This window comes from Pipistrellus kuhlii, unplaced genomic scaffold (genome assembly GCF_014108245.1).
Source record: "Pipistrellus kuhlii isolate mPipKuh1 unplaced genomic scaffold, mPipKuh1.p scaffold_m20_p_18, whole genome shotgun sequence".
Classification (NCBI taxonomy): domain Eukaryota; kingdom Metazoa; phylum Chordata; class Mammalia; order Chiroptera; family Vespertilionidae; genus Pipistrellus; species Pipistrellus kuhlii.
In genome coordinates, this window is record NW_023425493.1 from 15,864,540 (window position 1) to 15,892,081 (window position 27,542).

The window sequence follows — 27,542 nt, forward strand, 5'->3', positions numbered from 1 at the left end:
GCAGTCCCAAGAGGTTTTGAATGCACGTTATTATCCACATCTCTTTTAGGGAAGCATTAAGTTCATATTTGTACGAGTCATTCCGTTCTTGGTCTGGAACGTTCTTTGGGTGCATTTGAATTCACACACTTGTAGTTAACGATCTGCAGTGTTTTCACATGGCAGAATCACTTGGTTGTTTTTAATGAGTTATGCTTTGACATCAGCAAAAAGGGTGGATTATTCTAGGGACTTCAGCCTCCAGGTTTTAATTATCTTCTTATTTGCTTTCATTATGAAAAGCAAATAGGAGAAATTGCTCACTTTTTTTTTTGCACAGTAAGAGTAAAAACCCTGGCCCCCCCGCTAGTGTGACTCAGTTGGAGCATAATCCTCCTATACACCAAAATGGTTTGGGGTTCGATTTCCAGTCAGGGCATATACCTAGGTTATGGGTTGGATCCCCTGGTCGGAGTGCATGTGGGAGGCAACCGATCGATGTTTTTCACATGGATGTTTTTCTCCCTCCCTCCTTCCCCTCCTCTCACTTTAAAATCAATAACCATATTCTCAGGTGAGGATTTTTTAAAGTAAACATTTGAACACTTTAGGGACAATTCTAATTTTTGCCCCCCTACACTTGGCTGCCATCCCCAGCAGGCTTCTGCTAGGGCAGTCAAAGATGTCACATGCCTAAGGCAGGGCCTGGTCTCCAGAGCATCCAAAACAGAGCGGCCCTGGTGGTGTTGTCTGGCCGGTGAACAGGAATTATTACCAATAACATTCAATCTTTGTTGGGGGAAAAAGACACAATTTTCACCTCTGCCTGTGCAGGAGGCATGTTAACTCTCTTTCTCTGCTCCCTTCCTCCCTGCCCCCAAGATATTCAGGGATTCATCATCATCACGAAATTTCCAAGCTTCTCATTCCGAGAATATTGTGCCTGAGGTGTCTAGAACTTTATATTTGACATGCATGCTTAAAGACCAGCATTACCACCATTTGCCCACCATCCAGAACTGAAATATCATTGCTGACATGTACACATAAGTAACTGTTTGACATTGAAATTGGGTCTCAAAAGAATTGGTGGCCCAGAAAGAAACTTTCTACAGACTGATTCATATGCCTTTCAGCATAACTATTATTGCTTCTCTCATTTTTGATTCTTATAAGTATATTTCTAGTAGGACATGATCTTACTCATCTAGAGGAAATGGTGAACAACATAGACTGATGAACAAGAACAGACCCAGAGATAAGGAGCCATGGATCAGCCTGTCAGACCTCAGAGGGAGGGTGGGGATAAAAGGGAGAGATCCACCAAAGGATTTATGTGTATACATATGAGCCTAACCAATGGTCGAGGACAAAGGGGGGCATTAGTGGGGGTGGGGTGGGGGATTGGAATGGGGGTTGAGGACAAATATGTGATACCTCAATCAATAAAGAAATTTATTAAAAAAAAAAAAAAAAAAAAAGACCAGCAATCCCTTTATTCCTTGGGGAAAATGTTTTCAAGTTCAAGTATTAGGAGAACCCATGTTCTAACTTAAGGATATTAAATGATCCTTAAAAGCTAATAAAAAAATTATTCTACTAATAATACTTCCTATAATGAATCACAGTTTTCAAAGTATCTTCATAGACCTTAGTACTTATGATCCATTCTACACTCAATGAGAAGAAACTCAAAGAGATCAAACATGGGCTGAGATCCAACAGCTAGACTAGGGTTCAAGTCACTGTAAGCCTCACATCCTCTAAGTTTTAACTTGCACTGCTTCAGCCTTGCCACATGGTCAGGGTTAGGGTTAGCTCAGCTGGAACACACGTCTAAACACTAAAGGGATTGCCTGAGGTGTGAAAGGGGCTGTATTACCCAATGTGTGGGCCCTGACATCACAACAGAAAATGGGACCACAAAGTAAATGGATTGGTTGTCCTATGTGCTTGCCCACAAGGAACTTTCCAAAGGGGAATTCTTTTGAGCAGTGACAGCTCCCCAGAATATTGAGTAAGTAGCTTCATAGGAAGAAGACCCTATTTCTAGGTCTCATTACTGCATGTTGAGTTAAAAATATTAACCAGTGTAATGTAGCAATTTTAATAACAGCCAGTGATGCTTTCTCGGTGCCAACACTATTATAAACAATCTTTAAGGCATCCTCGTGGTGTGGATAGGGCCATCATTTCTGTTTTACAGATGAGGAACTAGGTTGAGTACTGTGACCAATCCCTGCAGACAATAAGTAGCAAAGGCGGGATTTGAACCCAGGCCGGCAGACACCTTCATTGCTTGACTTTGTCACCTCTTCATACTCATGCTTCAATCATAAGCCAACATAAAATGTACTTTTATGAAATTATTAAATCAAGAGATATGCTGAAACCAAAATTATTTGTTAATAGGACCCTTATAGTATTGTTTAATATGTACATAGCAATTCTTGAGCTCAATCCAAATTCTTAGACCAAGATAAAAAGAATGACGGTGACTTTGCATGGGGACTTCTCCTTCACGGATGCTGGCTTAGAAGGAATCGGCTAGCAGATGAGCAGGAAAGATAAAGTCTCAGGTCAGAGAACTCAGCCTCCATGCTTGCTCTTTCCCAGGGCTTCTATAAACGGACCCCGGACTACCTTCAGATCAGAGAATGGAAGAGACTGGGTTGCTTTCCCGTCCCCATGGTCCACTCCACACTCCTGATCGACCTCAGGAAGGAAGCTGCTGACAGGCTGATGTTCTATCCCCCGCACCAGGACTACACCTGGACCTTTGATGACATCATAGTCTTTGCCTTCTCCAGCAGGCAAGCAGGTACTGTTGGTATTGGTGGCACCACCCACAGGGAGACACTTCAAATAACCAGCCTCTTAGTTTTGTTGGTAAGAAAATGGGCGTCATCTGCAAGTAGTATTAGAGACAGTTGATTGCTGCAGTTCTCACCCCAGCACCCCTGGGTTGCTGTCCCTGTGAGCATCAATGACCAGAATCCGCTATTGTTACTGAGCAGTAGGAGTAGAGTGGTGGCGGTGGGAGCCTTGGACAGTTATTGGTTCTCTATGGTGCATTGCTTTGTTCATTACAGGAGTCCTTTTATTAATCAGAAACTGTGACAGAGACCAAAACAACACTGGCAAAAATAAATAAATAAATAAAAGAAAAGAAAAAAAGAAAAAAACAGACTTTAACAAAGGAAGATTATTTCTTCTTTAAAAAGTCTGAGCTGGTGTAGTGACTCTAATCCACACATTTTCAGGGGACCCAGGATCCTTCCCCATTGCTTCTCCACCCTCCATGAAGCATCATCCTTAAATGTATGATCCAAGATGTCTTATTATTAGGGATGCATTCCAGACATCGGGTGAAAACCAGAGAGGGACGGCACTGTCTTCCCCTTGAAGGGTACACTCTGAAAGCTGAACACATCACTTCCATGCATAATCCATTGACCAGAACTTAGTTCAGGACAACACCAAGGGGGCTCAGAGTGTTGTCTATGCAGTCCAGAGCCCTGTTCTCCTGCTCCAGAAGAAGGAGAGTAAATTTGGGGTGTCAACCATAGTCCCCATCGAAGGTCAGGCAAAGCCAGACTTAAGTCTTTCCTGAACCATAGGAAAGCATTTCCAGAGGCAAGTGTAAGTCTCTTAAAGAAGACAAGACAGTAGGAATGTAAGTTATTTCTCTTGTGTCACCTGTATGTGCCATCAGGGAGGACGTAATTCACCACAGCAGTTCAACAGGAAGATACCGAACGTTCCCGAAGCAAAGTTTTATTCTCAGGACGGAAGCTAGGTCCCATTATCAACGAGCCAGAAATGTGTCGCTGAGCCACTAGCCAAAGTGAGTGTAGAAACCAGGCAGGTGGTGAATAAACTCGCTGTGTTGTAGAGTTGGTTGGAATGCGAATATTTGGTGGAAATGTGGAAGGCTGATTTTCCCCCCCACTTGGCTGCCAAGGCCATTGGGATGCTTTGGCCAGATGCAGGCATTTTCAGGCCTGTGTCAAGGCAAAATCAAGGTTCTTGTTCTCCTGTGGGTTGGAAGTCTTCCTGAAGGTTCTATGTCAGTGTTAATGGAACTGCTTCTTTCCTCCTGGTCTGTGATTGGCTCTGACCTCCCCAGGATGAGAAGCAGACGCTCCTTCTATTTGTGCCAGGCCTTTGCTTCAGAGCTAGGAGTAAGAAAGTTCCAAGAAAAGTGAACTGTGAACAGTTACAGTAATGATCCTTGCCTAACAGAGTCCCATTTACAGCGCTGCCCAAGGCATTATGGTGAGCCAGGCACTAAATTATGATGATGATTCTTTTCAACCAAGAACTGGATTTGTGGCTAGGAGAGTGACACCAGCTGGGGAGGAATTTGTCAGCTCTGCCCTTTGCTTGTCCTATTCACTCGGCCTTCATTCATTATTGGTCAGGCTTCCCAAGGGTCCTCCCGGGACACTGAAAGCAGGTGCAGAGGCCCAAAGTTGCTTGGTGATTCCTCTCTTTGGGGAGAAGAGAGGGAGAAAAGGAAGGTGAGGGGATCAGGGCTCTAGGCCTTCCTCTTGTGCCTAGCATCATGTTAGGCTCTGTATTTGGGAAGAGAGGACCTTTACATGTGGAAACTTAAATATAGTTATGAAACAGTGAAAGCTGAGGCACAGGTTGGGTAGTACAAACGGTGAACAGGCCAAGTGTCAAGACAGAAAGAATTGCCGTCATTTGGAGGAATGGAAAAGCTCCCCCGATGGTGGTGTGGTCCTAAGGCAGCTCTTTTACTTGTCTTGAAGTATTAATATTTTCAGGAGAGACATGAATGCAGTTCATCGAGTATTTCTGGGCTCTTCCATTTTTAGATCCAAAGCAAAGCACTTCCCTTCCCCCTTGAAAGAGTCTTGATGAAGGATGATCTGCATTCTTTTGTTCTCACTCTTGTGAAGCTCTCTAGCTGTGTTTCATCCATTGGAGCGTCATTTTTTTAGCTGTCAAGAAGGAAATAAAGGGTCTGTGTGTCCCAGTTAGGACCATCTAGCTACAAACTTTGATCCTTAATCTTTAAGCTTGGACTTCAGGCATCACATTTGGGTGATGAGTGAAAGGGTCAAACCAAGTGCACCAGGGCACTGGGGCATGGCTGCCCATCTAGCCCAAGAAGAGAGCAAGTCTCTGTGGCTATAAGGAGGGCAGGGTCAGGAGTTCACTTCCCATTGTGGCCAGTGACCTGGGTCTGTATTGTGACCACGGGAACCATGTTTGGCGCCAGCCAGTCATCTTTCAGTGTCAAAATAGGCAAGAGACATGAGTGATCTGCCTCCTGCACATCACTGGTAGTGACCAAAAGGGCCCCTCCTCCCCCCATGTGCAGCGATGGCAATCCAGAGTGTTACTAGTTTTCAGACTCGGCTTCCAAATTCTGGGTGGGTAGAAAGAGGCTTGGCATTGGCCTTTAGGGACGGAGGTTTGGCACTAATGACTTACTGTATGACCTTGGGCCAATCATAACCTCTCTGAATTTTCATCAGAATAAAGGTAAGTATATCAATTTACAATATTAAGGTACTATATGAGTATAAGAAAATGATGTGTATCTTCATAAGGTGAGTAGGCACAGTTCTTTAAAGTGTGGCATCAAAGATAATTTTGTTTGCCCAGAAGCAGCTTTCACTGAGAGAACTAGATTCCTTCATAGACTTTATCTAGTTGTCAACACATTTCCTTTTAAAATTTAGTTCCTAATTGTCTAAAACTTATGTTAGAATGGTGACTTTTTTTTATAACTAAATATGTCTGCAATCATTTCTTTCCTTCCTTCCTTCCTTCCTTCCTTTCTTTCTTTCTTCTTCTTCTTCTTTTTTTTTTTTTTTTTTTTTTTTACAGTTTACATTCAACATTATTTAGTTTTGGGTGCACACAATGGTGGTTAGACAATCATATATTTTACCAAGTGTTCCTCTTGATATTTCCAGTATCCAACTGGCAGCATACAGTTATTACAATATTATTGACTGTATCCCCTATGCTTTACTTTACACCCCTGTGACTGTTTTGTAACTACCAATTTGTTCTTCCTAATTCCTTCGCCTTTTTCTCTCAGTCCCCCAAACTCCCTCTAATCTGGCAAACATCAGCCTGTTCCCTGCATCTATAAGTCTGTTTCTATTTTGTTCTTTATATTTCACATATAAGTGAAATCATATGGTTTTTGTATTTCTCTGACTGACTTATTCCACTTAGCACAATACCTTCATGAATGTTGCAAATGGTAAGAGTTCATTCTTTTTCATGGCTGAGTAATATTCCATTGTATAGATTTACCACAGCTTTTTTACCCACTTGTCTGTTGATGGACACTTGGGCTGTTTCCATATCTTGGCTATGTTAAATAACACTGCAATAAACATAGGGATGAGATAATTATTTTGAATTAATGTTTTTTGTTTTTAGAATTGTCAGATTTATCTACTGTTCTTATTGGTGATTGTGCCTGGCCTGGAGCCTCTGATACACTCTTAGTGGTGCCACAACTGTCAACCTGGGACCTTCTTCTCTTGTCCTCTTTACTGTGTCCCATCTTCCTTGTTGTTTGTAACCCTCCTCCACCTCTCTTCCTCCCCCCTCTTCTTCCTTCTCCTCCTTCATCTTCCACATCATCCAGGAACTTGGCGAGACAGTGTGATGGAAAATAAATATGTGTGACCTTGCATGTTTGAACACGCCTCTCTTGTTTCCTCACTTGATGGATAGCTCAGCTAGGCCTCATGCCCTCTTTTTACTGAAGCTTTGGAAAGTTGAATGGTAACTTTGGAAAGCTGAAGGGTTGAGAGGCAACCTAAAATCACTTTTCTTCTCCTTTCTGAATCCATCATGACTTGCAAGAGGTAACTTTGGGCTTGACGTTCCCCAGAAGCCCTTGTGTGGGCAAACAGCAGAGCTAGTGACTTCACTTGGTGAAGGCAAAAGAAGTGACAGTGATTGGTGGGCCAACCCTAACTCAGCCAGAGTCAGGAAAAGGGAAGATAGAAGCTCTTTTCTTCCCTGTTCTTTTCTGTTAATGCCACCAGACAGCTGATCTGGCAGGTCATCCTGCTAACGGGAGAAAATCTCATCTGCACAAAATAGAGAAGGCTCTGTGCAGGTAATTCTCCCTGGGAAGCATAGATGATTCTAGCAATTAACAAGTCAGAAGCTTGGACACATGGACCAGAGCTTGGCAGACTTATTCTTTTAATTAAGCAATCTTCTCATTAGTCAAAACTGTGTCTGCTGATGGGTCCCTAGGAGACCATCTTGATCCCTACATTCCTAGCTATCTGGTTGAATATGGATGCTGTGTAATATAACTCTCCGAACTAGCCAGCTGGGACTGTAAGATTGGTGTTGAATACGAGAGGGCTGTGGCATATTTCTGGCAGGTTCTTCACAGGACTTGAGGTGCAGACTTTCTTTTGTTTCTTTATGAATTTGTTCTAGAAGTTTCATGTCCATTGGCTGACGCCAAACCCAGGGAACTTGCTCTCAGGGAGCTTGTTCAGAGAAGGAATAAAACCAAAGAGAGTCATGGATAATTTAAATGTCCTTGCTTTTTATTTTTTGTTCTACATATGGCTAGATTTAGCCCTAGTAATCTGTCAGCCTTACAGATTTTCCTGTTTGCTTTCATATCAAATATGGATTTTTATTCCTCATTCTCTCGTTATTTCCGGTAGGTGGATTGCCGTGTTCCATTCTGTTCTCTGGAACGGGAATTCCTTGCCTCCTTTTTGATCCCTTCATGCCTTGATTGTTCATTTCAGACCACAACTATGCTTTTTCTTTAGAGAGAAAAAAATCAATTTCCTCTGAGCTCAAGAATGGCCCAGGCTTTTTATTAGACTCCAATGTTGTGTTATACTTTCTTAATAAAAGAGCATTTTTGAGGTCTGTGGACAGTATCTGAAACAGCTACTTGTTCAATATCAGAGCCAAACCCAGCACCAACCACAGTCCAGCCTCCTTTTTTATAGTTATCACTGTAGAACTAACAAGTGTTATTTTCTGATTGATCAGCTTTGTCCCTCTCTTGGGTCCTCCAGGCATCCAGATGTACCTCTGCAACAGAGAGCACTACGGCTACCTGCCCATCCCCCTGAAGCCCCATCAGACCCTGCAGGACGACGTTGAGACCCTCATCCATGTGCAGATAGAAGCAATGAGTGAGTAACCCAAGAGCCTGTGATGGCTCTTGTTCCACTGCCACTGTGACCACAACAGACCCACCTCGCCTGCCCCAGGACTGGAGTCTCACAGCCATTAGTCTGCCTTGGCTGAAACATGGATATTCATTTGTTCATTTATCCTTAAACTTTCCCTAATGTGAAATGTGAACATAACTAAGTCTTTTCCCTCAGGGAGCATCTTCCCAGGTGGAGAGCTGGGTGCACAGTAAATGCATTTCACATGATGCCATCAGGGCTATAATGGTGCTTTGTGTTGGGATTAAAACTCTAACTTTGCTGCTTTCTAATTATATGACTTTGGGCAAGTAATCTAACTTCTGCAGATATACAATGGAGATGATGAAAAGTTGAAGACTTTGGGGGAAGATGTTTAATATATATAAAAATTCTAATAACTACAACAATAATTATGACTTCATCTTAATAGCTTATGATGTATCAGATACCGTACTAAGCACCTTTTAAAATATATTTTAATCGATTTCAGAGAGGAAGGGAAAGGGAGAGATAGATAGAAACATCAATGATGAGAATCATTGTTTGGCTATCTCCTGCACACCCATTACTGGGGATCAAGTCTGCAACCTGGGAATGACTGGAATCGAACCTGGGACTCTTCAGTCTGCAGGCCGATGCTCTATCCACTAAGCCAAGTCAGCTAAGGCTTCTAAACATTTTTTGTACATTGTCTCATTAATCCTTACAACAGAGCAATGAAAGGGGTACATTATCTCTATATTAAAGATGAAAAAATTGAGGCACAGAGAGTTTAAGTAACTTGCCACAGATCCATTCTGCTAAGGAAATGACAGATTGGGTTTTGAACCCATCTTGTTGTCTCCAAAGCTTGTATCCTTACACAGTCCACCCTGCCTAGGGAGGGATATTGGAAATGGCTTCCCAAAGGAGGGCATATTTGCACCGAATTGTCACACAGGATCTAAGACATTCAATTGTTCATCACTCGAGCACAGGATGTGTGCATGTGGGCAGTGCATAGGACGTGAGCCCAGTCAGAATGACCTCTAATGTATAAGAAAGGTCACTCTGACTGTGGTATGGACACTACAGCATAGGCGGTCCAGTATATCTCTCTTGGTGATAAATGATGGTGTTTGGGATGTAAGTTGTAGCAGGGAGGAGATGAAAAACAAGCAGATTTAGGAGATGTTTTGGTGGTAGAGACAACAGGACTTACAGACACCTGGATGCAGTCCGTGAGGAAATAAAGGAATCAAGGATGGCCCATGATGTTGGACTGGTTTACCATTTAATGAAGTGGGAAAGGCTTCATGGGAAAAGATTTGGGAGAGAAATTTTGGTGATGTAAGTTTAAGATATTTATTGAACATCTGAATGGAAAGATTGGGAGATACTTGGCCCTGTGAGTCTGGAGTTTAGGAAGAGACTCCAGCTGGGGACAGACATTTTAGGTTATTCGAATTAAAAGAATATTTGAAGCCATGGAACAGAGTGAACTTGTTTAGTAACAGAACATCAAAAGAGAAGAGGAGAGGGAGGAGGACAGATCCCTGGGGGAGATGAACAGCCAGAAAGCTGGAAGGAAAAAATGAGAACTGTTCAAGAAGGAGCCAGATGCTGCTGAAAAGTCAAGTAAAGTGAGGATAGGGAAATGATTATGTGTTCTGTCAAGATAGAGATGTTTGGAGACCTTGATAGAAGCCACTTCAGTGAAACGATTGGGACACAAGCCCATTGGAGAGGGCTGAAGAGAGAACAAAGGGGAGATGAGAGTGGGATCTTGTTGGGATGGAGAACAGAGGAATAGGATGGTGGCTGGAAGGCAGTGAGAGATCAAGGCAGAGGTTGTTATGTTTTGTGTGTTATTTTTTAAGATAGGATTCTAGCATATGTGTGTGCTGAGAAGGAGAACATTATAAGAACTTGGTGATGTAGAAGAGATGAAGATGATTGTTAAGGCTGAAGACCTTGAGAAAACAAAAGGCGTTGTAACCCAGGACAACATTGGAGAGGTTGTCCTAAATAGGAACAGGGATGCTTCTCCCACGGTAGACAATGTGTAGAAGTCAGAACGTGTGGGTGCAGATACTTCAGAGTTTGTAAACTTGAGATCAAAGGAAAAGGCAGGTCTAATTTGGCCTTGAAGATTTTCTCTATGATATATGTAGTCCAATCCATAGCTTGAGAGAGATGTTGGAGATTTCAGAAAAAAGAAAAAGGCATAAAATATATCTTTCAGAGAACAGAAAGTAAATTTACTATGGAAGTATATAGTTGCATATTTGGCAGTGTTGAGTGCCAATTTGACATCTGTGGTTATAGTTTCGAAATGACTCAGTCAGAACAACTGTGTGAATTTCTCTTGCGGTATATTTTCTCGGTATGTGTAAATGGACAATTGAATTTAACCGAGATTGGAGTTTTGCTAAACAAGATCAATGGAAGAGACTTAAGAGTGTTTACTAGGGTGGTTAGAGTGCTGAACCATGTGGTCCGGGTTGGATACTGATGGAAGCAAGGGCCTGAAGGCCATGATGGGTGTAGGCATGGTAGTGGGTCACTGAAGGAATGGTTGTTGGTACTAAGGTCTAGGACCTGGGAGCCACTAGGCTGTTAGACAGATCCACATGGATGCTGAGGTTTCTAAGAATGATAACAGTGAGACCATGAGTCAGAAGCCATAGTTACCAGTGTCTGAAGGGGCCTGATGAGGAGCTAGGTGGTATGAAATAAGCATCAAAGAAGCTGGGAGTTTTGAAGGATGAGGGATAAACAGTTTGAAATGAATGGTGGGAGCTGCACAAAAATTTGTGGGTGTGCTTCCTGTACAGCAAATTTGGGGGTGAATTACAGGAAGCTAGAGCTTATGAAAGTGTTAGAAGTAAATGGGTATGAGGTATGAGAAGTTTGCTCTTGCAAATCAGAGCATGAGATAATGGAAATGTTAGGTGCCCATTTTCAGCAGTGATATTTTGAGTCAACAGAATGTCATGTAGATTATTAAGAATATTGGTCCTGCCCTGGCCAGTGTGGCTCAGTTGGTTGGGCATCATCCCATGCAACTGAAGGTTGCTGGTTCGATTCCTAGTCAGAGCACGTGCCTAGGTTGCGGGCTTGATACCAGTAGAGGGGTGAAGGGGGCATCTGATCAACATTTCATTCTCACATCAATGTATCTCTCCTTCTTTCCCTTTCTCTTCTTCTCTAAAAATCAATAAAAATATTAAAAATATTAAAAGGAATATTGGATCTGAAGTCATAAGGTCTAAAACTGAGTTCTAGCTCCTCCCATCACTCACTATTTGACCTTGGGCAAGTCTATAGCTAGGCTCATCTCAATGTGTTCATCTCTATAAAAGATCAACAATAAAAAAGAAAGCTATAAAATGACATGGTGAATATGAACGCACTTAAATTATAAAGCACTTGAATGTCATGGTCAAAAACAGAGCTCTTTTTGTGGAAGAAAATTATATTGACAACAGTGTGCCCAATGAGTTTGAATGAGGCAAGAGTAAGAGCACGTAAGTGTCTAAAAAATATTAAAACACCCCACGCATGGTGAATGAGCACCTGAGCTAGGGTGGTGGCTAGAGCAATGGAAGTTCAGGAGAAGTTATAGAGAAGCATTAGGGTTTGGTCCAAGCATAATTTCTCAAATACTTTTCCAAGTGTGCCTGGGTTGGTATATTGGTTGCTGGATGGTGGGTGCTCCAGAAGCAAGGACTTAGCTAACTGAGCTGCTATGAACCCAGACCCATTGCCTAAGTCTAACTTGGCTCCAAGGACTCCCAAGGAATGGCTTTGGTGGCAGGGCAGAGCCTGGGGGTTAAGAGTTCAGGTGCAAGAGTCAGGCTTAGGTTCAGACATCAGTTCTATCAGATCTGTGACCTTGGGCAAGGCATTTAAGCCTTTGTTTCCCTATCTGTAAAATAAGGACACTCATAGCTGTCCCGCACTACATATTGTAAAGAGTAAATGTGATTACATATGCCAAGAGTGTGTAGCCCAGAGTTCAGTAAGTGATAAGAACTCTGCAACAATAGCTGTCATTATTCCTTCCTAGATCTTGAACCTATCCAAGAGCCAATGAAACATGTTGCATCAAATGTTGGTATAGGGAGGAACTATGTCTCAAGAGGGACTCAATGAGGGTCTAGATCAATTATGAATGATGGAGTCAGAAATGGCCCCAAACAACCTGGGATATACCTAACTGTCAAGTTTTTAAGGTCTGGCTCATATCATTTCCTGTTTTTCCTATGGCTTAGCTCCCTGCCATCAGTGGCAAAACCCAGGCATATTCCTCTAATGTTTGCTCAGTGGTGGTTTTCAGGAGGCAGCCACTTCGGGCTTTTTGGGGGAGCACTTCTCCTATGAATGCAATGACCTCCCATGTTTGATGGAAGCAAAGTGGCTGAAAGCAGTCTGTTTGGATGACATGTTAAAGCCACACAGGCCAAGTGAGTGCCAAACAGAGACCAAGAATGTGGAAAGGGTAACTCAAAAAAATAACCCTCCTCCCAAGTCTAAGAAGGTCCAAGGGGGGAGAGCTAGACAGCTCCTCAAACAACGGTATAAACAAGGAGGAGTTTATATGTTACGTTTCTTTCTCTTGGAAATCTAACTCTGTACATGGTGGACCCTCAATAAATATTGGTTGATGTTAAAAGCAACTAGTGAGGCATGAGGTGGAACAGAAAGGACCAAAACATTCGGGGTTGCTAATGGCAACGGAAACATGAAATTGGACGGATGGGTCAGGGCTGATGTAAGAGCCCAACTCTAATGTTTGGCTTAGGAAACCTGTCTCACTGTCTCACTGTCTTCTAGAACTTCACATTACTTGGCCCTTAGTGAAACTACAGCCATCAATCTGCTGCTTTCTCTTTAATGTCCCAGTGAAGGGTAAGCTAGTTAAATAACGCCCTTTGGACAGTATCTCAGTCAGGATGAGGCAAGTTATGCTGATATATCATACGGTGCCCAAATCTCCTCCGCTCAATCCAGCAATGGCTTGTTCCTGGCTGTGCAAAGTCTGCCTCGATCTGATAGCTTCCCTGGGCGGCTGCCCTCCACATATGGGTACCTCAGTCTGGGCTGCTCCAGATGTGTGGCTTCTCCATATCCCTGTGGGGGTTGGGTTGGGGATGGGAAGGGGGTTTGGAGAGTGGAGCCATGGGAATTCACATGGTCCTGACTAACTTCAAGGGTGAGGAACTGTTTTCCTCTCACATCCCTGGGACAGAGGAGAATGGATGCTGCTGAACACTAGTAATGACCATCACCCATAGGTCTTCACACAACCCACAGGCCAGCTTTCATTTTAAATTCTGTGTTCTCTCTTCAAGAAAAACCAAACGAGTTCTTTGAATGTGTCCAATACCAGAAGTCTTCAAGACTCTCAAGTTTTTCAACCAATATGGCTATCAATCTTTAACATACATTGTTTGTAAAGATAGGTTGTCTGTTTTTTGAGTTTCAAATAATTAAAACTTTTTGTGAGTTAAGATCTGATGGCCCTTCCATCTGGAAACTTCCTTGTTAGCCCTGTTCCAGGTTCTGGGACATGGGCTGGCCCTCAGAGCTGAGTTTGTATTGAAATAAAGGACCTTTTGTGTACCTGTAGCTAACCCTGCCTGGCTGGGATAAAAATAGTCCTAGGCTTTGACCATTTTAACTGTATAGGAAAAGCATTATTCTGAGAGAGTCTGGCCTATTTCTGAACCCTTTCATCATTGACCGCAGTAAGTTATCCTGGGCTAAGCGTTATTGCGTATTTATTATGTTAATTTACTGTGCCTGCCTGGCGTGCCAGGATCATTTAAATTTTATAACATCCTAAAGATACACTTTTATTATCTTGATCTTACACACAAAGAAAGGGCCTAAGAGAAATCACCTAGCTGTTCCAGACTTTCACAAACCTAAGTCTCGACCCAGGTCATCTGACTAGAGAGCCCTCACCCTCATCCATTGCCCTAAATGCTCTGACAATAAGTCTTTTTTTAAAAAAAATATTTTTTTATTGATTTCAGAAAGGAAGGCAGAGGGAGAGAGAGATAGAAACATCAATGAGGAGAGAGAATCATTGATTGGCTGCCTCTTGCATGCCCCCTACTGGGGATCGAGCCCACAATCCCAGCATGTGCCCTGATGGGGAATTAAACCATGACCTCCTGGGTCAGAGGTCAACACTCAACCACTAGGCTGTACTGGCAGGGTATCTGACAATAAATCTTATGGGGAATGGAGCAAATACTGCACTCTGCATATAAACAAGTACTCTCAAAACCATGGCCCTGGCTGGCAGGGTTCTTGTGCAGCCACTCGGTCCTGGAGAGATGCTGAGTGCTTGTCCCCGCCCTGGACACACAGGTTGTGTTCCTAGAGATCAGCCGTGTGGATGCAGTTCTGTGCTCTGACCTGCACTAACAAAGTCCTCTGCGTGTTTCTTGTGTCTTCCAGTTGACCGTCCTCCAATGGAACCCTCCCAGTTTGTCTCAGTTGTCCCTAAATACCCAGACAAGATGGGATTTGATGAGGTAGGAAAGGTGCCTATGTGTGTGTGCACATGTGTGCAAGTGTGTAGCATGCTTGTATGTTTATATCGGCTCACAGGCCTGAGCATAGGTCTGGGAGTCAACAAGACGGCCTTGGCTGTTGAAAAGGCACTGGGGTCTTGGGAAAAATAACTCACTATTTTGTTGTGCCTCCATTTTCTTATCTTAAAAAAGGAGCATCATGGTAAAAGTGAATTTATCATGGAGTCGGAAAGAAGCTACTGTTGAGTGATGAAAGTGAATTTGATGTTATTTTCCAAAATATTGTCATATTTTATCAACCTTTTTATCAATACTCAAGGGTAAGGTAAAGAGGATATATGTTTTCGGGATTAGAGAACTTGAACCTGACTCTAAGTGGGTGGAAACTGTGCTGGACCAGCCTGAGCTTTATGTTCTTTCTCCTGTTCTTCCAAGGAAAAAGGTCGGAGGGTAGGGTTGAGAGACAAAGAAAAAAAGAAAATGAAGAAACTGTTCTAAAATTCTGCCTTTCCCCAGGCAAGAATTTCATAATAGCTTGCTGAGGGCCGCATTTATCAGTAAGTTTCAATTGCATCGAGAAGGAAGCAGAAATATAAAGAGATGCCTCTCAGTAATATGCTCCACTTATAGGAGAGTTGGCAGGGCCAGAAAAGTGACTGACTCCTTCATGGTTCCTCGTGTCCTGTATTCAGGAGCTTGGTGAATACAAGGCAAGTCAGGGACCCACACTGGAAGCTTTCTCACAGAGTCTGGATAGGTTACAGGCCAGCTTTGTGCTCTGTGCCCATTGCGGCTATTCCATTGAGAGAAAGTCCTGATGTATCACCTGGTATCATATAATGCATGTTCCCTTAGCACAGCCATTTAAAGAGCTGCTGGCACTGGGAAATGGGGTTCTGTCTATAAAATGGACTTGGGGGCTGAACTACTGGGATGGGAAGAAGTCTTTCATGAATATCAAGTGGGAAGGAGGACTACTAAGCAATTTCCACAGAGGGCGGAATGAGGAGAGAAGACTGGAAGTGTGGGAGAGAGGACTGGAAGTATAAATGGCTTTTAAAAACCATCAGTGCTGCCGAGAACGTTGGTCTGTCCTGTGCACTGGAGGGGCTCCCGTGTGTCCTTGTAGCTTTCCTCCCCTGGAGCTCCTGGCTCTCCAGGTAAAAGATCCTGTGTCTTCACATATGTCCATCTTCCTTCTATAAACACATTCCCTTCGGGATCAAACAGAAGCAAATAAACGGGACAGGAACAGGATCTTCTAGCTCTGGCCTTACATTTGGATGTGGGTGTGACGACTGGGTCGGTTGTCATTGCCTTCTGAAAAGTGCCCACTCTAGGAAGTGACAGAGCCTCAGGGACTCCACTCTCCTGGGCCCAGGGTAATCTCTGTCCTGAATAGGATGGTGGAAAAAAGATTTGTTGGGCATTTCCAATCTTCCCAGGACTCTCCGACCTCAGAGGTGGTGTCTGGGTTGCACTTGGCTGTGTGGCTCTTTCTCTGTTTACTGTGCTCTAAGTATGAGCGAGCTGTCTGTGTTTTTTCTTCGTGCTGCAGTTTTTATTGCACTTGTCCTGGTAGGAACTGGGACAGGCTTGTTATTTCCTAAAGTCATCCCAGGCCAGAGGTCCTTGGTTTGAGGGGACTTTTTTTTGTATTTCTGTTCATTTTTTTGTTTTGTTTTGTTTTGTGGTTTGCTCTCCTGGAGTGACCGCAGGTAGCTCCTTGTGTACCCACAAGCAATGCCCTTTCTATATCTGTAAATCTAAGGGATGGAATATGGCCCACCACAGTATGAGTCTACACAGGAAGAGAATGAAATATGAAAGAACACCACCCATGAAGTTGTAAAATCACAAGTACCAAGGCAAATGGTCACCATAGAAATTGTGTTGTTAAAAAATAATTACCCAGCTAGGTAAACAAAGGAGACGATGACATCATGACGCGCCTGACACAATTTGCCCTAAATCAAGTGAATGATTTTTTAAAGAGGTCATCATGCCTCCCCTCCCCTTCATGTTCTTTGCCCAGAGGTTTATAAATGGATGGAAATGAGAATATTTTGTTAAGGAAGAGTTGAAATTTCAGTTAGTGTAGCTTTGTATCCCAATAAATCATACAACATCAATAAGCACACTCCGAATGACCATATGAACCAAAGTTTTACCCAATCTAGTCTGAACTGCAAGCTGGTCATAGTTACTTCTTTATTCCGGACATAGCATAAAGCAACCCTATTACAAAGCGTGGATCGTAGATGGTTTCCTCTGAACTGGACTTGAGAGATGAGCTTCTTCAACTCCCTCTCTTTACAAACAAGTGTCTGGACCCTGTAACATGAAATATCATCTCGATGGTTAAAGAGGTAGCCAGCATCATCTGACTTACTCCTTTAGGTTTATCCTTTTCCATGCTATGTGTCAATCATTTCTTGCTGGCAGCTGACATTTCCCTCCTTTTGAGGACCAAGTGGGTTTATTACTGCCCATAGGAGAGACCTTATTAACATATTAATTTACCTAAAATAGCATTCACGAGGCTTTAGGTCCTTCTGCGGCCCCTTAAGCCTAGGAATAGTTAGGACAGCGTCATTATCTGAAACTTCCTGTTGGTCTGGTAATACGTATGTGTTTAGTGCAGCCATCAGGAATGTAGGGACTAATGTGGGTGCACAGGTGGACCCCGCCCTCGTGGGGGATGATCTGAGTGCACCTTCTTTGGGACCAGTAGGAGTCCTTTCTATACCTTTTCCCATAGATCCACCTGGAAATTTAGAGTTTCATTTAAGCCTTCACTTAAGCCTTTCTTTCCATTTCCCCCTTCTCTCTTCCTCAAAGGGCTGCCCCTGAGGCCTTTACCCCTTTCAGAAAAATGCCCTTGTCTTAATGAAGTTGAATTTTGACCCAGAAGCTACTAAAATTAAGACCTTGATCATTTTGTTTGGAACCTTTGGAAATAAAAGGAATGTGTTAAGTCTAGATTTTTCTTCTTCCTTGATTTTAGATTTAGACAGAGGATATACATGATACTAATAGCTGATACTTAGTACCCGTGAGATAAGACTGTTATTATCCTAGTTTTACAGATGAGGAAACAGAGGCAGAGGAACTGATCCAAGGCAAACACTAGTAAATAACAAGATGGGAACTCAGGTCTGCCGATGAATGTAACCACTTGCCAAGATGCCTCCCACCCCTTAGTGCCTATGCCTACATTTAAGTCACCATTACCCTCCTGGAGAACAACATTTTTCAACTTTCCTATCTCAGAAATAAGGTGGAGGTGTTCATCAATGAACATCAGAGAAACAGGGAGATTTAAATCACCACAAATGCTCAGTTTTTAAAGTAATTTCATTTGGATTCATGTCACAAATCTCCAGTTTCCACTCCTTATTCTAACTGAAACTTTAAAACATTGATGCTACATTTAAATTCTCCAACAGCCCAAAGGAAGACTTGAGTCATCTGTGTTTCCTTCTCTTTTTCTCCCTGCGTTAGATTTTCATGATAAATCTCAAACGCAGGAAGGACCGGCGGGACCGGATGCTACGCACCCTGTATGAGCAGGAGATTGAGGTCAAGATCGTGGAGGCTGTGGATGGAAAGTGAGTTGGGTTTCTCTCAGACCTTTGCAGATGGGGTTGGAGTGGGGACATGTCCTACCTAATGGAGTAGTTCTGGGTGAAGAGAATCTGTGGCCATTGGAATATAGACGCATTTTTATAACAGCCCCGTGCAGCCTACCTGGGGAAACATTATAACTTATAGTAGCATAGAAGTTAATTTCACCATGTAGATCTGGACCACAGCCCACTCACCGTCCAGCCATCTCTGGTCTTCATGATGCTGAAGCTCACGCCAGAAGTGATGTTCCCATCTCTGGAGTTCTTGTGGTGGTCAGAGTGGTCCCCAGCTTCCTGCAGTATATTGGAAAGAATGCGTTCAGAGTTGCATTCAGAGCCTGGTTTAGAGCAAAGTGTCTACTAGTAAACTTGGGCGACCCAACGAAAATGAATGGGAAAAGTTCATGATGGTCTGTGTATGCTGTTGCATGAGATGCTGGCCAGTTGGTTTGGGCTGATCACTTTCCCAAGAATGGCAGGCAAGTCATATGGGGCACACGATAGCTCCCTTCAGGGGGGTTTGCTATTACTGTTGTTATTTTCTTTTGCTTTGCTTTGACCTTTTATTTGACACCCCCCTTCAAGGCATGGATTTTGCAAACACTGCAGTTCCAATGTTATATGCATGCCTCTAAGAAAGATGGTTAGAAGCTGTAGTGAGAGGACTTATGATTCCTTTAGACTGTAGGGGTGTTGAACTCAATCAGAGAAGGGGCCAAAATCTAAAATCCAGCCTAAATCGCGGGCCGAATGGTTTACTGAACAGTCATAAACTGTCATTGTGATGGAAACGCAGCGGAGTGCAGTGATGACAGCGCAGTGCGGGCCACATTGCAAGGCCTGGCGGGGCGGATTTGGCCCGCGGGCCTTGTGTTTGACACATGTGCTTTAGAGAATCCTATAAGTGTTTCTTGAAGTGTGGCTGGGACACCCACAGCAGAGAACCCAAGGGCTGGGAAGGGTACTTAATGTTCCTACGAGCAACTTTCCTTCTTGAAGAAAATATTTTTCAAAGTTGTCAAAAAAAAAGTGATGATACTTAGAGCGATGTTGGGCATTGGGAGGGATACACCAACTACAATACACCCTCTGCTCTCCACAAAGCTCATACAGTCCCCAGGACATGTGAACCTCGGGGAGCTCCTAAGGAATTATGGGAAACCTGGGACATTTTTTTCAGTGTGGGTGAAGGCTCTGGGGAACATGCAGAACTCTCTCTCTCTTTGGCTTCTGTGGTGGGGACATCTCGCCTTGTTCATTTTCAGACGTGTTCTGTGTCACGCAGGGCGCTCAACACCAGCCAGCTGAAGGCCCTGAACATTGACATGCTGCCTGGGTATCGAGACCCCTACTCCTCCAGGCCTCTGACCAGGGGTGAAATTGGCTGCTTCCTTAGCCACTACTCTGTCTGGAAAGAGGTAAATGATGCTTCATGTACACGTGCACTTTGTACTGAGGAGGAGGGAGAGTGGGACTTTGTGGGTAAGTGAGGGCCAGATGCAAGGTGAGCCCATCACTATTCTGGAAGTACACTTGCAAGTTGCAGTTGCTCCGTGTATTCCTCTGACACAAAGCCAGCCACAGGCAAGGAGGGGTAACCTTGGGCCCTTTGGGACAATGACAGGGGAAGATGCCCATGCTCTTAGGGCCACACTCCTGCTGATGCATTCTCATCGTTAGGAGGGATGCCTTGTATGTGTCTAGCATGTCATCATTTAGTAAGTGACTTCATACAAGTAGACCCACAGAAGTCACATGAGATGTGTCAGGAGGGATGGGCCCATTTTATCCGAGAGGAAAGAAATATGTTGTCTAAGCAAGAAGTGGCAGAGCCAGATGTTGGGGGTGGTAATGGAGTGTGGCATTCTTGATCAAGGTTCAATGCTCACAAGAAAAGGAAAAGGCTCTGACGAAGGGCCTCTTGAATGCCTTCTCTCTTTGAATGCTCCAGTCTAGGCCTATCTTTTTTTCCTTCTTTAAACTTTAAATGACACATAAGAGAAATGTATAAAAATATGTAGTTTATAAAAACACGGGCCAATGGAATTTGACAGACTGAACAATGCACCCATGTTAACCAGCACCCAGATCCCGAACAGACTGCCAGCACCACAGATGCACCCCCTCTACATTTCCTTCTAGTCACTGTTTCCCCAGTAGTCACCATCCTGACTTTTAATGACAATAAGAATTGTTTTGTCTTCTTTTGTAATTTTTTATATATATGAATAAAACCATAGGGTATATCCTCAACCTTGTGTTTGCGAGATTCATCTAGAACACTCAATTTGATTGTACAGCATACATTCTTATTGTTATAAATACACCACAATCTATTGCTTCATTCTACTGTTGACTTGGAATCCAGTTATGAGCTTTTACATATGCTACTAAACTCCTGGCATTTTAATACTGATCTAATAAAAAAAATAAGTATTGAACATTTTATAGAGTGTCTTCCCACTGATGATCTTCACAGGTAATTGACCGAGAGCTGGCGAAGACTCTTGTTATTGAGGATGACGTGCGTTTTGAACATCAGTTTAAGAAGAAGCTGATGAAGCTGATGGATGACATTGACCAGGCTCAGCTGGATTGGGAACTGATGTGAGTGACAAGGCAGATTTATCAGAATGCTCCGAGAGGCACTGGGTCCTTTCCAGGGGCAGCGAGCCCAACCTCCCCCACTAGTAGGAGAGACACCTCAAACTTCCACTGGTTTTCTCTCCATAAACATTACCAGAAACCAAAGAAGGGAGCAGAGGATAGCCACTGGTTCTGCATATGTGTGCTCTGCAGGATGAGAAAGAAGCTGAGGGAGATTCTGTATGAGACCAGGAGTCAGCCTGCACATCAGGGGCCTTCAGACAGAGCACCCACTCGGGAGCAGAGCAGACACCCCACCCTCGAAGCCCGTGGCCCAGGGAGGGGGTTTATTCCAGGGCAAGAGTCCTGGGTCAGTAGAGCAGGTTCCCTCTGTGGGAGATTGAGCAAGGGGAGGGCTTCTCTGTTGGGAAAGGCAGCTGGGCAGCAGGGAGAACATTGATAGCTGGGTTTGGTGGAAGATCAGAGGCTGTTGCAGGAAAACCAGGCTCAACAAGGGAATAGTGGCTCTGCACTGACATTAATGAGTTAACAATGGGTTAATACTCATTGTCTGCCACCTCTTGGAATTGAGTTCTCTTTCTCTCTCTCTCTTTCTCTCTCCCCCTTCTCTATTTCCTCCTTCCCCCTCTCTCTCATTTTCTTGTTAAACCCAAATGACACTTTTCTTCTCTCCATGAGGCAGAAAGTTCCCAAGCCCTGCATTCTCCTCCCAACTGTGTGTCACAGGCAGTCCCATCCCATCACCAGAGCCTGTTCCTCTGGAGCACCTGCTCCAGACAGGCTGTCCCCGCCCCTCCCCTCCTTGGAGGGAAAGCGAGCTATGGGCCCACATGGAGTACTTGTTCTCTCAGAAAATGCACCCTTCTGCTGAAACCAGTTTGACTCAGTGGATAGAGCATTGGCCTGCGGACTGAAAGGTCCAGGGTTCGATTCCAGTCAAGGGCATTTACGTTGGTTGCGGGTGCATCCCTAGTAGGGGGTGTGCAAGAGGCAGCTGATGGATGATTCTCTCTCATCAATGTTTCTAACTCTCTCTCTCCCTTCCTCTCTGTAAAAAAAATCAATAAAATACATTTAAAAGAAGGAGAAAAAAGAAAAGAAAATGCACCATTCTGAGCTCAAAAGCAACCTAGCAGAGGCTCCACTGACCCGTGGGAAAGAGACCCAGCAGTCAGCACAGTGCACTAGGGTGACTGGCTCTCTGTCAGACAGCAGCTGCTGAGATGTTCTTGGAGAACAGGACATGCACTCAGGTGCCTGTCTCAGAGCAGAGCTCGCAGGAGGAAGTGTGGGCAGAGCTAGGGGCATGTGAGGCTCTGGCATCATCCTCCCCAGGAAGAGCCTCCTGGGGGCCACTCTTGCAGACTGCCTCTTCCCCAGCCTGTTCTGGCATGTGTTCACCACCAGCATTTGGAGAGCTTGCAGACAACACAGCAGGCTAAAACTTGGGGGACTTGAACATAAACAGGATTCTCACATCTGGCCTTTTGTGTCCCCTGCCAGCCCCTGTAAACACAGTGGGAAACCCCATACCACCTTTGGGAAATGATCTGAAAAGACCTTTCATCTCTTCACATCTTAACTTTATGGCATAAACACTGTCTCCTAGACAAGAGTAGATGGGATGCTGATAAATGGAGCCAGGGAAATGGTCCCACTGAGGACAGTCATGATTGGTGGCAGATGTGATGTGCTGTGTGGCCTAATGCACTTAATATACAGTCAGCATATTAGGTCCAAGCTTTCAAAAGTGTCTACAAAGCTGTGCTCCATTGCGATGGATGCCTGGTATTCCAATTGGAATTTTCTCCTCTGCCTGCTTCCTTTCAGTTATATAGGTAGGAAGAGGATGCAAGTAAAAGAGCCAGAGAAGGCGGTGCCCAACGTGGTCAACCTGGTCGAAGCCGACTACTCCTACTGGACGCTGGGCTATGCCCTCTCTCTGGAAGGAGCACACAAGCTGGTGGGAGCTGATCCATTTGGGAAGATGCTGCCAGTAGACGAGTTCCTGCCAATCATGTACAACAAGCATCCTGTGTGAGTTGCCCTGAACTCCCTGACTGTCCCATGAGCACAGTGCATTCGTCAATCAGCCTCCTCAGTTTCTGGGCAGTACTTGGTATTTTCTAACAGTGTACTATAATCACGACCCAGGGAGGTTGACTCGAGTGATTATCCCATAATGGGGAAGCTAAAGCAGAAATGGTGTCTTGCACAGGGGTCTCCTTTAATACCCCATGTGCAATTCAAATGGACATAATCTGCTCTGTCCTCTCCTTGTCTTTGATGTCCTTACTTCCATAAACCCATACGCCTCAAGGCGAAGGTCATCTTCCTAAGCATCTCAGAATTTTCAGCTCATTTCTTAGTACACAGTGGGTCCTGTTGGGCAGGCAGTCAAGAGCGCAGGCCCATGAGAAATTATCATGATCTATTGTGCAAACTGTGATCATGGAGGTGTGTTAGAGAATCAGGGCAAGGCAGGTGGGCTCTGGGGTAGATCCATGGGAGAAGGCAGTGTGATGCTCAGGGATTGTGTAGCCTAGGAGTTGGCTCTGACCAACACTTATCAAAGGGTTTGGTAGTTGATGGTTTACTTGTCAGTCTCCCCAATAACCTGTGAGCCCCTGAGGTAGGCACAGTCTTACATCTCTGTGTCCTTAGAGTGTGGGCCAAACTCTCTACATATTTGCTGTTCTGTCAATGATTCCTAAATTCCTTAATGGAGCGGGAGACCAGGTCCTAACCTTGGCTCCTTCCCTCAGTTGCTGGGTTATCTCCTCACAGAGATGGTCTTCATTTTAGCGGTTAAGAGCTCCTGACCTCCATCACGCTCATTTTATCTCCTTGCCCGCTTTTACACAACATAGTAGAGACTGACTTTATCTCTGAATCCTGAAGAAACAGGGAGGTCAACCATCATCCCCTTAACAGAAAGGAAAGGAACACCTATGAGGCACTCACTGACGTAGGAGCTGAGCAGATGTGGTCTCACATAATCTACACCAGAGCCCTGGGAGGGAGGTCATCTCACATGGACCTGCAGTACAAAGCCACGTTGGCCTGCCTCCAAGCCTATGCTAGTTCACTTAACTCCTTCACTGCTGTCCAGATCCTGCTAATTTATTAATCCAGCAACAGGGCATTTCCTACAGAGTATTATTACAGTCCCACACAGAGTTCAATTCTTAACTTTCAGAGTAAGAGCTGAAATTCATTTTAACACTAGTCCAGCGGTTGGTAAACTGCGGCTCTGTTGACTAATGAGTTTGCCAAATACTGCCTTAGGGAAAAACACTTAAAAAAAACAAACACATTTTAATAATGCACTAATGTCTTTAACCTGAAGTCAAAACTTCTAGGTAGGGATAATGCCTTACGCAGTGGTCAGCAAACTCATTAGTCAACTGAGTGGCAAACCGTGGCTCGTGAGCTGCAGTTTGCCGGCCACTGAACTAGTCCATCCAAATACAACAGAAATATCCTGACTTTTTCTGTGTATTTGCTTAGGTCACCCTAAAGCTTCTAAAGAACCTTTATTGTATTTATAGACCAAAGTTCTCCACAGAGGACACAACTTAAAAGATAGTCATATGACCCCCCTGACCATTAAAGAAGTAACAAGCAGGGCCCCTGCCCCTCTCCCTCTGTTCTGTAAGCACCCTGCCCCCCTCACGCCTGTGCACCTCTTGTTTCCAGAGCGGAGTACAAAGAGCATTACAAATCCAGGAACTTGAAAGCCTTCTCCGCAGAGCCCTTGCTCATCTACCCTACACACTATACAGGCCAGCCGGGGTACCTGAGTGACACGGAGACCTCGACCATCTGGGACAACGAGACAGTGGCCACTGACTGGGACAGGACACATTCCTGGAAGTCCCAGAAGCAAGGCCACATCCACCACAACGCCAAGAACACAGAGGCCCTGCCACCGCCAACCTCCCTGGACACCGTGCCTTCGAGGGACGAGCTATGAAGGCTCTACCCGGCGTCCACCACCCTTTGGTTTCTCTAACGGGCTGTCCATCTGTTTGCTCCGGCTTCTTCCTATGGTCCCAGTCATCAAACCAAAGTGATTGATCAGAATCAATATATTTTTGAGAGGGGAGGAGAAATAAGAAAATTAAAACCCAAATTTCCTAAGATGGCTAGAAGATAGGCTTTATTGCACCCATTAAGATAAACTTTAATGTAGACACCTGGTCCTTTAGTTCATTACCCAATGATGCTGGTTGTCACATTAAGGTTGAAAAGTATGGCTCAGAGACTCCTCCAAGAGGAAGTCACATCAGTGAATGGGTGAGCAACCTTGCCATGCCCACTGAGGCCACGTCTATTGGTCTAGTGAGCCCACTTCATGTCATAGATGTGGCCTTAAAAAACTTGTATAGGTAACAAGTTTGTGGGGAGAAATCAAATAGTTTAAAATCAAATTAATTGGGCTTTTTGTTGAAAGGAATTCTGTCATGAGCCTTATTGCAGAGTAAATTTTCTATCAGAGTCCTTGCTGTCCAGCAGGGATTTGTGTTGGGTCTGTCTGAGCCTTGGCCTTGACTATCATGGCAGTAGGAGCTCTCATAATGAGTCTCCAATGGGCCATGTGGGTAGCTTAGTTGATATTTGGGGGTTTGTGTAACTATTTGGGGGAAAAATAACTCAAACGTTGGCCTCTTTATTGTGGTCATTGGAATTAAGATGCTGTATTTATGAAGATAAATTTAATATATAAGGGGGGAGGGTTTCAGCATGTCAGACCCTCCAACCCCGCATGGGGATGAACTGCAGGTGTGAGTTCCATGAGTTACTGTTAAGAGGCAGCAACTGCCCTTGCCCAAGTTTCAGTCTAGTTTTATTTATTTTTACAAAGTGGGGGGAGATATTTATATGATAAGGCAGAGAAACAGATGTTTTGAGCTTTATCGTGTTTGAAGACGAAACACAATGGCACCCTGGGAGCAGTCAGTGTAGACACACCGGTTCAATCGTCTGGTTCTCCCACATCTCCCAGGCAGACTGGTGCAGAGTGGGAGAGTCTAACCATCTGGAAACAAATGATCCAGGTGAAGGACGTTGGTCAGAAACAACAGTTTGATCAACTGATTGAGGCCAGCCACCAGGGAAGCTTCCGGTGGAGTTAGGATGTGGACAGACAACCTCTGCGTTCTCCATAGAGTGATTTTCTGTTGAAGGCGGAGTTGGACTGCAGCATCTCTTTAGCTCCACCATCTGTGATCCTTGGAATCTCTTGATGGTTTACTTCAGATTTATGTTCTTGTGCCAACAGTAGAGCTTTGCCTCTGAAAATGTAGAGCTTGTCCCTCAGGGTCCTGATGTTGGAGCAGAGTCGTGGGCAGGACTGTTGTGTGTGACAGCTAAATGCTCCTTGGTGAGGGCCCGGCTGCAGGACCAAGCAGCTCACCTTCCACAGAACACCAGCCTTTGGCCTCCCATCTTGAATTACCGCCGATATCCCTCTACATAGACTGATAAGCCAGGAAACTGAGGCAAGGGGTCTTGGCTGACTTCGGTTTTTACTGCTTAGACAAACCATCAGAGCTTGACTCTTTTTTTTTTTTTTTTTTTTCTAGAAGCAAAACAAAACAGGAAGAACATCTGGAGAGTTTGTGAAAGCTCCTTAAATAATCCCTAAGGTTTCCTTGGGTGTCTTGTATTTTGTTTGTGTATTTTAGTGTGTGCGAGTGTGTGTAATGTTCATGATCCTTTTTAATGGGGTGGGAGGTGGCTGGGGTATTGGGAGTGGAGGAGGATTGAATTGTTTGTGTGGTTTTGTTCAATAGAGAACTTTTTTCTTTTTTCTTTTTTTTTGCCTCCATCAGCTGGTCTGATGGGTTTCCGAATTCCCATTCTTAAAAGACATTGGTCTTAAATTCTAGAATTTTAGATTAGGACTGTTCTACTGTGAAGAAAGTTCTGGCTCTCTTAGCCCAGCCATTGCCTCTCCCTGCTCAGGTCTGGAATCCCAAGCAACATTCTTCTGTTGTGAACGTTGTAAACTGCAGAGCCAGCATTCCTTTCAAAAGTTGTCTCTTCAGCAACCTAGGGCTTCCTGGACCTCATCCTTCCCCCTGCCTCCCTTCTAGTCTTCAGTCAAGACATCTGACTTTCGCATTGTCAGAGCTCTGCCTTCAGCCATGGCACCTGTTCTCTGCCTCTGGCCATCACACCCCACCTGGATGCCGGACTGGATCTTGGGATCTGAGGTGGAATCTTCTGGACAGACGATCATGACCTCAGCAGTGCTGGTGCTGCCGAGTGTGGGCTGAGAGACTACGCTTGCAGAGGACACGGCGCATGGCCTTGCTGTGGGGTCCCTGGGCCGCTGCAGGGACTCTGGACAATGATAAAGCGCCAGCCTCCCAGCGCCCTACCCTATCCGTCATGCTGTGTCATTTCCGGAAAGGGCATGAAAAACTACTACTTGCCTTCTAGAGCTCTTTGTGAAAAATTAAAAAAAAAAAAAAATTGGCTCAAGCTATGATTGTTCATTGGTTCTTCCAACATGATCAATGGCCAATATTGGGGTTTTCAGGTTTGCTTTCATACGAAGATGTCGAAGGCCAGAGATAACCTCATGG

At 44.3% G+C, this 27,542-nt stretch overlaps 1 protein-coding gene across 2 annotated transcripts in view; it reads left to right on the plus strand.

Moving 5' to 3' along the window:
* The window catches only part of COLGALT2 (collagen beta(1-O)galactosyltransferase 2), a 77,054-nt gene extending 49,616 nt beyond the window's left edge, over positions 1 to 27,438 (plus strand). Inside the window, exons 5-13 of one of the 2 annotated variants that reach the window (XM_036442509.2) lie at positions 2,596 to 2,800; positions 8,040 to 8,159; positions 14,634 to 14,710; positions 18,215 to 18,321; positions 19,625 to 19,757; positions 20,819 to 20,946; positions 22,777 to 22,983; positions 24,498 to 24,563; positions 24,646 to 24,816. In XM_036442509.2, the coding sequence (XP_036298402.1) occupies positions 2,596 to 2,800; positions 8,040 to 8,159; positions 14,634 to 14,710; positions 18,215 to 18,321; positions 19,625 to 19,757; positions 20,819 to 20,946; positions 22,777 to 22,983; positions 24,498 to 24,528 (1,008 nt within the window). In that variant the 3' untranslated portion in view covers positions 24,529 to 24,563; positions 24,646 to 24,816. Of the gene's footprint in view, positions 1 to 2,595; positions 2,801 to 8,039; positions 8,160 to 14,633; positions 14,711 to 18,214; positions 18,322 to 19,624; positions 19,758 to 20,818; positions 20,947 to 22,776; positions 22,984 to 24,497; positions 24,564 to 24,645 lie in introns of both variants that reach the window. The other variant, XM_036442507.2, reaches the window with a different exon arrangement.
* Positions 27,439 to 27,542: the final 104 nt, after the last annotated feature.